Genomic DNA, 12784 nt, shown 5'->3' on the forward strand with positions numbered 1-12784 from the left:
CTTGCCCATTGAATAGCTTGAATGGAAGCAATTATACCATTATCTTGCAATTCTTTCAATTCACTGGCTACTTTGTCTCTTAAAGCAATTGGAAGCCCCGGAAAAACGTAGGCTGAGCATTGTCTTTAAATGGAACATGCGCTACAAAATTAGTAGCTTTTCCCATTCCTTCTTAAAATAGTTCTGGGAAATCTTTAAGCACGCTAGCTCTTTTTCTTTTGGAGAAAAAGCTGTCATTGAAAGTACATTGCCTTGGACAGAGGCATCTGTCGACTTCAACACAGTAAAATTCACTGTCCTAGTGTGGGATCTATAAGTGGCAGACAAACCACACTGTCCAAGCATTGCAATTTCCTGTCCGTTCTAAGCAGTGAGGTGCTTTCTAGATTTAGAAAAGCGTGGTAAGCCTAACTGTTCGTATGTACGACGATTAAGCGAAGTTACTGAGGCACCTGTGTCGAACTGAAAGTTCACACGACGGCGATCAGTTCGTAATGAGACAAATACTTCGTCAGAACGTCGTTGCACAGCACTAGGGAGAGAAGGAGGCACAACCTTAATCTCACTTTTGTCAGAGCCTGTAGCAGGTTTTGAAAACACAGCGACTTTTCTGGAGACTAGAAATCTACTCTATAGGAATCAGCATGGGTTTCGAAAAGGACGGTCGTGTGAAACCTAGCTCGCGCTATTCGTCCACGAGACTCAGAGGGCCATAGACATAGATTCACAGGTAGATGCCGTGTTTCTTGACATCCGCAAGGCTTTCTATACAGTTCCCCACAGTCGTGTAGTGAACAAAGTAAGAGCATATGGACTATCAGACCAATTGTGTGATTGGATCGAAGAGTTCCTAGATAACAGAACGCAGCGTGTCATTCTCAATGGAGAGAAGTCTTCCGAAGTAAGAGTGATTCCAGGTGTGCTGCAGGGGAGTGTCGTAGGGCCGTTGCTATTCACAATATACATAAATGACCTTGTGGATGACATCACTAGTTCACTGAGGCGTTTTGCAGATGATGCTGTGGTGTATCGAGATGTTGTAACAATGGAAATTGTACTGAAATGCAGGAGGATCTGCAGCGAATAGACGCATGGTGCAGGGAATGGCAATTGAATCTCAATGTAGACAAGTGTAATGTGCTGCGAATACATAGAAAGATAGATCCCTTGTCATTTGGCTACAAAATAGCAGGTCAGCAACTGGAAGCAGTTAATTCCATAAATTATCTTGGAGTACGCATTAGGAGTGATTTAAAATGGAATGATCATATAAAGTTGATCGTCGGTAAAGCAGATGCCAGACTGAGATTCATTGGAAGAATCCTAAGGAAATGCAATCCGAAACAAAGGAAGTAGGTTACAGTACGCTTGTTCGCCCACTGATTGAATACTGCTCAGCAGTGTTGGATCCGTACCAGATAGGGTTGATAGAAGAGATAGAGAAGTTCCAACGGAGAGCAGCGCGCTTCGTTACAGGATTACTTGGTAATCGCGATAAACTCCAGTGGAAGACTCTGCACGAGAGACGCTCAGTAGCTCGGTACGGACTTTTGTTAAAGTTTCGGGAACATACCTTCACCGAAGAGTCAAGCAGTATATTGCTTCCCCCACGTATATCTCGCGGAGAGACCATGAGGATAAAATCAGAGAGATTAGAGCCCACACAGAAGCATACCGACAATCCTTCTTTCCACGAACAATACGAGACTGGAATAGAAGAGAGAACCGATAGAGGTACTCAGGGTACCCTCCGCCACACACCGGAGTATGGATGTAGATGTAGATGTAGATCATTGCATGTGCACGAGACTGGTTTTTTGGGAGCGGGCAAAAATTGGCGTTTTTGTGCCATTGCGAAGAAACTGCTTGGAAATGGCCTTTTCTTTTGCATATGTAACACGTTGCGTTACGTGATGGGCAGTCCTGTATTTTATGGCGACCAAAACATGTAGGGAAAGACTTCATTAAATTCACAGGCCTGTTTCCATGTCTGCGTGGCTGTCCGTGCGGCTGTGTATCCGCTCGTTGTTGTGGCTGCTTGGGGCGGTCGCCTGCAAGGGGCGACTCGACCCGACAGATCGGGGCCTGGTCGGACTTATCGGCTGGTATAGCACCCGAATCATAGAGCTCTAAGTTTTAATTAATTTCCTTATTAATACAATGATAACTATACAAAATAACCCACCACCGAAACTAATTAGTAGGCCTTTAATTTATACAATAACAAATGCAGCTTCTACTTAATTTGTGTCTGGCACTATTTCTATGGACAAGGTTAATTTAATCTATTAATCTACTCTAATGCTGGTCTATTGTGCAGCGTTACTCATTGTGGCCTGCCCGCCGAGTTGATCCCAGTGGGCGTGCCTCTTGCACTGGCCTTGCAGAATTACTTAAAATCGCTACAGTCCCTAATCTTGTTAGTATTGTTAGTTTACATCTACATTCTAACTTATGCTTCTAATACCTAGTATCTAACTGGAAGTGCTGTTGCTGTTGAATTTTCATACACCTGCCTGCCTGATCCTGGAGCGCGGCGGATCTCGGTCGTAACAGCGGCCGTCCATTCCACAGCCGGCGATATTGGGCACGTGCACCTCAGTCTTTGCCGGTGTTTTGCTTATTGACCATTTTGGTTTCTAATAAATTCCCTCATAATCTTACATGACACCTCGTTTGCCAAGCCTATTTAGGACATGAAAGGCGTCAGCACGTCGTATTAGGGAATAAGTGTCTCTGTTCGGTAGCAGATGTTTCAGTTCATTCGCCACGTCCTCATGTATTGGATAGTCATAGATGATGTGATCCGGTGCGCCGTCTTAAGCGCCATAGTCACACATTGGTGTAGCCCGTTTACCAAATCGACATAAGTATGCCAGATATGATCCATGCCCTGTGTGAAACTGCAGCAGACGTCTACTTGGCTCGAAGTAACCCATCTCTAATCTTTCCTTAATACTAGACAGCAGCTGAAATGCCCTCGTAAGCATGTGTGCCCAGACCCCCACATCCTACTACTGAAGTTAACCTATGTTGATGAGATTGCTTAAGACTTACCGCTCGTTGAGATATGGTATCTATATGTGATGTTTAATTCCACTCTTCATCAATTATAACCCTTACATATATACCCTCGCAGCACCAAAGAACTGGTGTTCCCTCGATTCTTACGGTTGTATTTGTAATCACGCTATTTTTCAGCAAAAGACATGTGGATTTGTGTATAGCAACCTCCATTTTCACTTCGTGGCACCATTAAACAAGTGATGTTACTGTTCGTTCCAGTTTGGGTTCTAGGCCCTCACAGCTATGGCCGCCAACCAGCAGGAAGAGGTCGTCTGCGTAGGCTATCAAGTCTAGCACGTCCTCACTGAGTTTTAATTTTTCTAGTAGCGGTTCGATATTTACATCCCAAAAGAGTGGCCCCAGGACAGATCCCTGGGGGCACCCCTTCGTAATGGTTTTACTTACTTTTCCGCTAGGCAATGATAACCAAACCTCCCTGTCCTCACAATAGCTCCTCAGACAGCCATAGAGGGGACGTGGGCACTCCTTCTCACTCAAGCGCGAAAAGAGTGAGGGGCAACACAGGTTGTCACTGATATCCACCATTATACCTACCACATACCCCGGCCGCCAGGGCAATTGCATCAGACGCCCCTCCGAAAGCCAAACTGCATATTGGGAAATATCCTGTGTGCCGTCAGTTTGTCAGCCAATAGTTATTCCAGTAATTTCCCCAACATATCCAGCAGACATATTGGGCTGTAGGACTTGGCTTTCATAGAGTCTTTGTATTTCCCTTTCTTTACAATTACAACATTTAACGTTTTCCGGATTTTGGGAAATTTACCAAGCCTTAGGCACTCATTGAAGCACCCTGTGCTATTAGCTGAGGGGTGAGGAATTGTACAACCTCCGTTACTATGCCATCAGGTCCTGGAGCCTTCACCATATTGAGTGATTTGATATGTATCTCCACTTCTTCCTCCAAAAAGGCGTACACCACGGTTTTGTTTGTGTACTCTTCATGATCTTCCCTTCGGATCTGACGTTGCATTTCGTTGTCCTCATTCTCCTCATCGTGTGTTACCAGTCCGAGGAGTACCTCGGCATGCCATGACTCTGACATTCGGCCGCCATCGCTGATCGTCGAAAGAACCGCTGGAGATCTTATTTTTTCTCTGACCAGCTTATAGGGTACTCCCCCAAGGGTAAGTGGCCAGTTGGCACAGCACATATCTTTACAAGCTTTCATCCCTAACCCCGTTCAGTTCTTTCTGCAAGACGACTTTGGCTTCTCGGTATCGTTGCAGCCAGAACTCTTTTTCTTGCCAGACAACACTTCGCTGGTAGTACTTCCTCGCCCGTCTCACAGACTGGAACATACGTTCAAGGTCGGCAGTCTATGGTGATGGGGAGGCCACAATGGCTCTGCTCCTGGTTGATGCAGCAGCTTTCACCGCTCTAACTACTGACCCCACCAGTTCTTCAGTATACGTCTACGTCACCCTCAGGAAATGGAGTAATGCCACACTCCCGAGCTAGGCATTCCTAGTCTGTCTTACTGAAGTTGTATTGCATCTCCCATCCCAGGTCCCAGTGGCACCCCGTCACTAAGGCTGAAAACAATCAGATTGTGGTCACTTGTTGTGACTTGATCTAAGACTCTCCAGTTCTTGATGTTGCTGATGCCACTGGGTGTTGACTGGGTGACATCTATGCTCGTTCCAAATCCGCCTCAACTTCTATAGGTGGGGCATTTCCTCGTCCATTTGGTAGGTCATGGTTAGCTCTTTAGCCTACTCCCCATTGGCATCTCTAGTGCTGCAGTACCTGAGGGGGGATTTGGAATTGATATCGGTCCTCACAACGCCATGGTGGATTGAGTGATAGAAATCTTCGAAATTATTTGCTGCAATTAGAGTAATTTTGGCTCTTCTCCACTGTAAATTATCTGCCAGGTGGCAGCCATAAAGGAAATATGAACAGCTTGGGAGTATAGCTCCTGCAGGCAGATTACATCCAACCTCCACTCCTCCACTAACCTTCGCAGTTCCTGCATGTGTTTATCTGTCCAATCATTATTTCACTTGACATTGTGGAAAGTAAGTATGTTCGTTAAAATCAAGCCAGGTCTTTTTCCAGTCTACCGCAATGCCTCCATTTGATAAGACAGACTGTATCGTCAAATATTTCTTCTCGTCTTTCAAAAATCTACAAGACACCGATGGAAGACGACAAACTACTCGACCTCCCACCAAAAGCACACGGCGAAAGAGCTGACAAGATGTCGAGTAGTGGCGGCGCGGATGTCAGTCACCGAGAAGTACACCAACCAGAACTGAAAGGAGGATAACCCACAGAACCCCAACCAGCACATGCGGAAGTGAAGGAACCGCCAACTGCGACTCTCCTTGAAACTCATGCAAGTAACTCTGAGACAACGACAGGACCGATCTCACCACAGTCTTCTTCCACCGAACCATCGGAACATTCGCCTGGCTTGTCTCCTACGGGATCCCTGCGGAGGAGGAAGACATCTCAAAAGCGTCGTTTGGCACACCAAGCAGCAGAGACTTTGGCCTTCGCTCTCAGGGAAAAGCTGAAAGATATACAGGGCAAGGATCAGGAGGCAGAAGATCTGGAGGCAGTAGGGACTGCTGGGCACCCGGAGAGAACGGACAGGCAAGAAGACCCGGAGGGTGAACATCACCCATCGCAAACTGGGCTCACGAACAAACTTCCAGAAGGTGGAACACTGACAGATTAAAGAGCATCATCAGCGCAAGTCAAGTGGGCTGATGACACAGAAGATCAGGGTGTAGATAACATGGACGATGGCCCAAGTCAAGAAGAAGACCGTTTTTATTAGACGAGTTGGCAAGATAGCCTTGAGACTAAACGTGGGACGGATGACGGCAGAAAGACTACATATGAAAGTACTACACAGTCAGTAAACTTACCTGATCTCTCCAACACATGCTCCAAACCTATAATGTGACCACATTAAATATTAACAAAATTCAAAATTCAACTAAAGTGGCCGTACTTCAGGATTTTATCTATCAGTCAGACAGCGATATTGCCCTTTTACAGGAAGTGCTTATTCGAGATCTTCGTGTCCCTGGATTCAATGCAATTTTAAATAAGCTCACGAACATAGTTGTGGGACGGCTATTCTTGTCAGAGAGGGCATCGAAATGACAGAAATTTGTAAATTAGACTCTGGGAGGAGCATTCGGTGTAACATTCATAATATGGCTATTGTAAATGTTTATGAACCATCAGAAAATAATGCACGACAAGAAAGGGCCAAGTTTTACAAAAGTGATGTCTTAATTTTACTTCAGGACAGTTCTGCTGATGTTTTGCTTGGAGGTGACTGGAATTGCGTATTAAGGACCAACGGCCAAATTTTAATAAGTCCAAGGAGCTACAGCGTTTGGTGTCGAACATGAAATGGACAGATGCTTGGGAACTGAAATTTCCTACAATGGTCAAATTTACTTACTTTAGTAGCAGGGCCCAAAGTAGGATTGACCGATTCTATGTATCATCTACTCTAGAAAATGACGTCGCTGGCAATGAAGTACCCACCATTATTTCCGACCACCTAGGAGTAAAGTGCTGCTTACGGTTTAAAAAAAAATGCTTACTGGGGCAGGCCCTTTTGCAAACTGAATATAAGCGTGCTATTGGAGACCGCATTAGCTGCAGAAATACAAGAGACTTGGAGGGCCGCCTTACGAGTGCGTCCCAAACATCGGTCGAACGTGAATGGTGGACCGCTGTGGCGAAGAATTGTGGAAGACGAAAATGCCTCAATGTACCACCTACTACAACACGCAAAACAAAGGCGACGAAATTTTATAGGGTCCATCAGAGCCGAAGATAAGAGAGTCCTTACCAATCAGAAGGATATGATCAACGAGGCGTATCGATTTTTCAGTACACTATATAGTGTGCAACAAATAGGCGACAACGCTGTACGAGACCTCTTGTCATCAGCAGACCTAGAGAACACTATAACCGCAACTTCTATGCTGACCTCACTCAGGATGACGTTTTTGACGTAATTATGTGCTCACGTTCCAAGAAGTGACCAAGCCCAGATGGACTGCCACTGGAATTTTACCGAACGTACTGGCATTTTATAGGAAATGAGTTTACGGAAATGATAAACGATATTCTTCATGGGGAGAATGTCCCAGTGGCATTCACACAGAGTATAACAGCGTTAATTTCAAAGGGCAGGAACACAGTTTAGAGGATATCACTAAAACGCGGCCCATAAGCCTATTGAATTCGGACTACAAAATCGTAGCTAGGGTTCTTAAAGACAGACTTCCACCTATTTTAGGAAAGATCATCGGTAGTCACTAGACTTGTCTTCCAAGGCGCAGTATCTTTACGACTGTGAGTGCGTACAGGGACATAGTTTCCATTTTTGTAAATCCAACGGCGAATGATGGTTTGGCTTTTATCGACTTTATCAAGGTCTTTGACAGGGTCAATCACGAATATCTTCTCAAAACCATGACCTGCATCGGGCTTCGTGATGGTAATGTGAACGTTTTAGCCAACATCGTCAAGGGTTTAACAACGGAAGTATCTATTAATGGACATCGCACTAAAGACATTCTTGTTGCCAGTGGAGTCCCCCAGGTGAGTCCACTGTCAATTATGCTATACGTAGTTGCCTTGGAACCACTTTTAAGAAAACCACGTATTAGAAGGCATGCTAGTATCAGGCATGAAACAAGTGATGAACGCATTCGCCGATTACGTAGGAGTGATAATTCGAACCGCCGCAGACATAGCGAGGTTAACAGAAAAGTTGCACTTGTACTGCACAGCATCGGGTGCGAGGATAAATGACAGAGTGCTTTTCTAAATCTGAACGGACCATCTGACGTCACCATCACTTGGGCGAAGAATGTGGACCGGCATACAGCCCTGGGAGTTACTCTCTACAGCTGCCCTCTTCGGACAATAGCATTTAATTGGAGAACTGTACTAGACAAGATCCGTGGCACGCTCATTTTAAATCATATGAGAGACGTCAATATCAAGCAAAAAAATTAAGTTGATAAACTTAGTACTTTTATCTAGAGCAATTTATATCGGACAGATTTTGCCAATACCGAAGGGAATAGCTAAAGCGATAATGTCGACCATTTGTAGCTACATTTGGCACGGGAATATCTTTCGAGTTGCTGTGGACGCGTTGACTTTACCACCGGAAGAGGGAGGCCTTGGTCTCACAGATCTCCACAAAAGATCTACTGCCTTATTCCTTAAGCGGTCTTTTCAAGTTATTGAAAGTCATCCAGACGGTCTAACAGCTGAATTATTCAACTTTTTAAAACCGCAAAGCTTCTAACCGCCGATAGATATGAGTCAGATGAATTATAAATTCAAACATAGTAGGTTCTTCTACTTTGAATTAAGCTACATGAGCTGTATAGTACGATTTAAACGAAAGAGAAACTGTCGCTATGTATTCAACAGTTTACGAACGGTGGCAAATTACAATAAGACACAGGCAAAGAACCCAAACAGAGACTGGAGAACTATATGGAACAACATAAACAACAAGTTACTACCAACGGAAGTTCAGGTGGCATGATACAGAGTGGTGAATAACGTCATTAGTACTAACGAGAAACTCCATTCCACAGGTCTCAGCGACACAAACACGTGTCAGAAATGGCACGCAACTGACACGTTGGATCACCGCTTTGTCTACAAAGGCTATGAAGATATATGCCACGAGGAAAAGCAGCAGATCGCCTTTCTGACTCGCAGCGATGGGAGGGAGCTTAATTTGAATCTTATTTTCTTCCCAGAAAAGGCCTTTTTTTCCTGCACCGAAAAATAATGCAATACTATGGCTTCTTGGGAAATGCGTGAGTTACATTGTCAATTCGAAAGGGGACGATAATATCATGGCATACCGGACATATCTCTGTGAGGAATAGTATCAAATACACCAGAAAAAAGATCATAAAAAGAATTTTGGAAATACGTTAAGGATCCTGTTTCACAAATAGGGAATAGGTTAAGATGTAAATCAAACATCCCCAGGAAGAAGTGAGCTAAAGTGGGGGACTGTTGGTGAGGGCGAAGTACGGTGGGGACTTCGTTGGCACCGTGGCCGCTACAGTAGCCGCAAAGGCATCATCAGAACCCAGAAACAACAATGCTTAGGCCAATGTATCATTTTCGTTTCTCTTAAGACAATGGTGTCCGGATCTTTCGCACTCTCGCTGCATAAGATACAAGAATTTACGTTGTTATACTAAAGAAAAAGAAAAAAATATACAAAAAATGTTCCAAAAAAAGTAAAGAAAACAAGGTGTAAAGACACATAAAATAACAAAAATAAAAAAGTCATAAGGAGGTTGCGTTGTGGCCGCAATTAACAAAACAAAAAAGTGGTTCTTTGCGTGCAGTCGGCTGCTACTGGTGTTGCTAGTTGTGACTGCTGATAACAGATGCCGTAGCAATCAATTCATGGAGTGAGTTGTATGTTTTGCCATAGTCTGTCTCTAACAAGCAAGCACAGGTGACATAGGTTCAAACACAGGAAGCTTGCAGCCCCTCGCTGCCTGCAGACACCGAGCAGCCACACTAGGAGGGCGGCCTAAGCCGTAGGCGAAATGTGCTCAGTCGCTTTGGCGCGACGTCGAACTACAAATAATGCTGTCACAAGCGTGAGCGTCGTACACATCTCCGGCGGTATTCCGCAAGGTTACCGCCCTTCGGTTGTGCCATTCCAGCACTGATCGAAGCGCGCTAGTTTTGCAGGTGCCAGCCAGCCAGCCAGCCAGCCAGCCAGCCAGCCAGCCAGCGGTACAGCCGAGCAGCAGCAGCAGCAGCAGCAGCAGCAGCGGTCCCGACCAGCATCAGCGGTCCAGCCTGTAGCAGCCGGCCACCCCTCCTGCAGCAGCGGTCCAGCCAGCCAGCCAGCCAGCCAGCCAGCCCGCCCTCCATCAGCGGCAGCGGCTTGAGCAGCAGCAGCTGCCCCGTCCGCGGTAGCGGCGCCAGCTGCGGCATTCCTGCCAGTCGGCGTCGGCGTCAGTGTCAGCTTCAGCTTCCGCGCCAGCAGCGTGGGACTCCGGTCGTCGTCCGTCTTCGTCCGTCCCCAGTTTTCTTCTTCTTCTTCTTCTTCTTCTTCTTCCCCTTTCCTTTTTGTCCTGTGTACGTTTCTATATCCTTGTCATCATGTCAGCCCCCACCACCACTACGACCACTACTACCACAGCCATAGTCTACACGTCCCCCTCTGCCGCCACCACCACCATTACATGGTGTGCCCAGTCACACACCCCTCTTTCCATCCCTCCTCTTCTCACTCTCCCTTCGCCTTCGCTCATTGTCGCCCCCTCTCCAGCTTCTTCCTCCCGCTCCTCTCCCTCTGATCCTTTCCCCCCACTCCCCCAGCCTGTCACTGCAGCTCCAGCTAGGGTGGTGGCCCGTCGGGCCACTGCCCATGCCCAACTCTCCCCATCGCCTTCGCCGTCACCGCCTCCACCGTCGCCTTCACCGTCACCATCTCCGGCGCCGTCTGCTGCGTCCACGCCGGGACCTGCCCGTTCCCGCCACCTCCCTCTAGCTCCCATCCCTCATGTCACCACCCACCCTTCTGCCGCCGTTAAACGCCCTAGTTGCACCGCCACCTCCTCTGCTCCCAAAAGGGCCCTGCCACGTCCTCCTTCCCCCTCCCAGGATCCCATGGATGTCGCCCCACCTGCCCCTGCTCCCTCCGCTTCCTCCTCTCCCTCCCCCCCTTCTTTCTACAAATACCTCCTCCATTCTCATCTCCTCCCCCAGCCCTACCCTCCATACTGACATCCTCTCCCGCCTCCCCATCACCCGTTTTGGCCCCAACGCTTCCCTCACCCCTGCTCCTTCTCCATCTCCCACCCGCCAACCCCAACACCCACGTTGCCCGCCGACCCTCACCGCTGTGATCACTCGGCTCAGTCCGACGATCACGGAGGAGGAGATGTTAGCGGAGCTCAAGGCGCATCCCACACTGGAGGTGCGGGCGGTCCGCCGCCGCATTTTCAACTCATACGGCCCCACCCGCCTCATGCAGGTTTTCTCCGAGGACACCCCCTCCATTGACCGTCTATTGAAGGAGGGTGCCTCCTCTTCCACCAGCGCTATAAGGTCGACCCCTCCCGTTCTCGTCCTCAATCCCTGCGCTGCCAGAGGTGTCTGCGTTATAATGCACAGCCCACAGCTGAGTGCGCGAGGCCCCCACCTGCCTGCATTGTGAACAAACCCACTTCCTCCGGCAGTGCCCTAACCTACAATCCCCTCCCTCCTGCAATACCTGCAATCTCCCCCATCCCACCTACTCCCAAAAGTGTAAAGCCCGACCCCCTCCGACCACTCCTGAACTCACTGATCCTGTCCGTCCTCTGGACGCTCCCACCCCTCCTGGCAATTCCCTTCGTCCCCCCCATCCCCACTGCTGAGGACATCATCAGGTTCCTCACCATTGTCTTACAAAACGTCCACCCTTTCCAGCGCCCTCACACCCTTCAACAGATCTCCCTCACCGCCCGTTCCATTTTCCATTTGAAAATGTATGCCACCTACTGCAACAACCAGGCCCATTTCACCTTCTCCCGTCTTGACACCCTTGTCTAAATCCCTGTCATGGCGCGACAGCACCGTATCCTTTTCAACAACATCCGCTCCCTTCCCGCCAACAAGAACCTCTTCCTGCACACCCTTGCCACCCACCACGTGGATGCCTTCCTCCTCAATGAAACTTTCCTCCAACCCCACCACACCGTCCACACGTCGCCCTACCTCCTTCAACGCTCCGATAATCCCCTCCCGATTGCGCGTGGCGGAGTTGCCATTGGTCACCACCGCCAGATCCCAGTACGGCTCCAACCTCTCCTTCCCGACCCCACCGAACACCTGATCCTTAGTCTCTTCTTCCCTGGCCTTACCGTCACCTGCGCCACCATCTATGTCCGCCCTAACGTCCCTATTCCCTTCGACTTCCTCTCCCACATTGACCGTACCTTCTCCTCCTACGTGATCGCCGCTGACCTCAACATCCATGGTCGTTCCGCCGCCCAGTTACGGCGGTGGCATCGGTTCCTCATCCCCATCCCCCAGCACACCCGTCCCGAATCCAACTCCACTCCCGATGTTATCCTTCCCTCCCCTAACCTCCTTGGCCGCATAACGGTGGATGTCCTGGAACCTATTGGTAGCGACCATCTCCCTGTCCTCCTCACCATTTCCGACGGTCGTCGCCCCCGCCCCGACCCTCGTACTGACCCTCCCGCAAAGTATATCCATGACTATTCCTGTGCCAACTGGAATGCCTACCGGGATACCCTCTACACCCAGGTCGATAGCCACCCCTTCACTTACCGCCACCCTGACGATGTAACCCATGCCGCCTCCTTTCTCCAGTAGACCTTGTCTGAGGCCGTGGAGGCCCACGTCCATACTGTCGCCATCCACCCCCCTAGGCCGTCGTCCTCCTCCGTGAATCCTGTCGTCTCTACCGTGCCTTCCTCCACAAGCGTGACCCGGATACACTACGACGCCACCGGCAACTCCAGCGACACATTCGTCATTTGCTCGAAGCCAAGAAACGCCGGGACTGGCGACAGATGTGCACCCATTTGAATGCCACTCTACCTATCAACTCGACCAAATTCTGGTCAGCCTTCCGTCGTCTTAACGGAACTAAACCCTCCCCCTACTATCCTCTCCTCCATGATGATCACCCGTTCCCTGA

General features: G+C 48.5%; 1 protein-coding gene across 1 annotated transcript; it reads left to right on the plus strand.

Annotated features, from left to right (window-relative positions):
- The first annotated feature begins 5230 nt into the window (after positions 1 to 5230).
- LOC126291466 (myristoylated alanine-rich C-kinase substrate-like) lies at positions 5231 to 10016 on the plus strand. Its single transcript, XM_049984977.1, has 3 exons — positions 5231 to 5314; positions 5471 to 5705; positions 9814 to 10016. The coding sequence occupies exons 1-3, from the start codon at positions 5231 to 5233 to the stop codon at positions 10014 to 10016; spliced, it is 522 nt and encodes a 173-aa protein (XP_049840934.1).
- Positions 10017 to 12784: the final 2768 nt, after the last annotated feature.

Source organism: Schistocerca gregaria, chromosome 9, assembly GCF_023897955.1.
Source record: "Schistocerca gregaria isolate iqSchGreg1 chromosome 9, iqSchGreg1.2, whole genome shotgun sequence".
In the NCBI taxonomy this organism is placed as follows: Eukaryota; Metazoa; Arthropoda; class Insecta; order Orthoptera; family Acrididae; genus Schistocerca; species Schistocerca gregaria.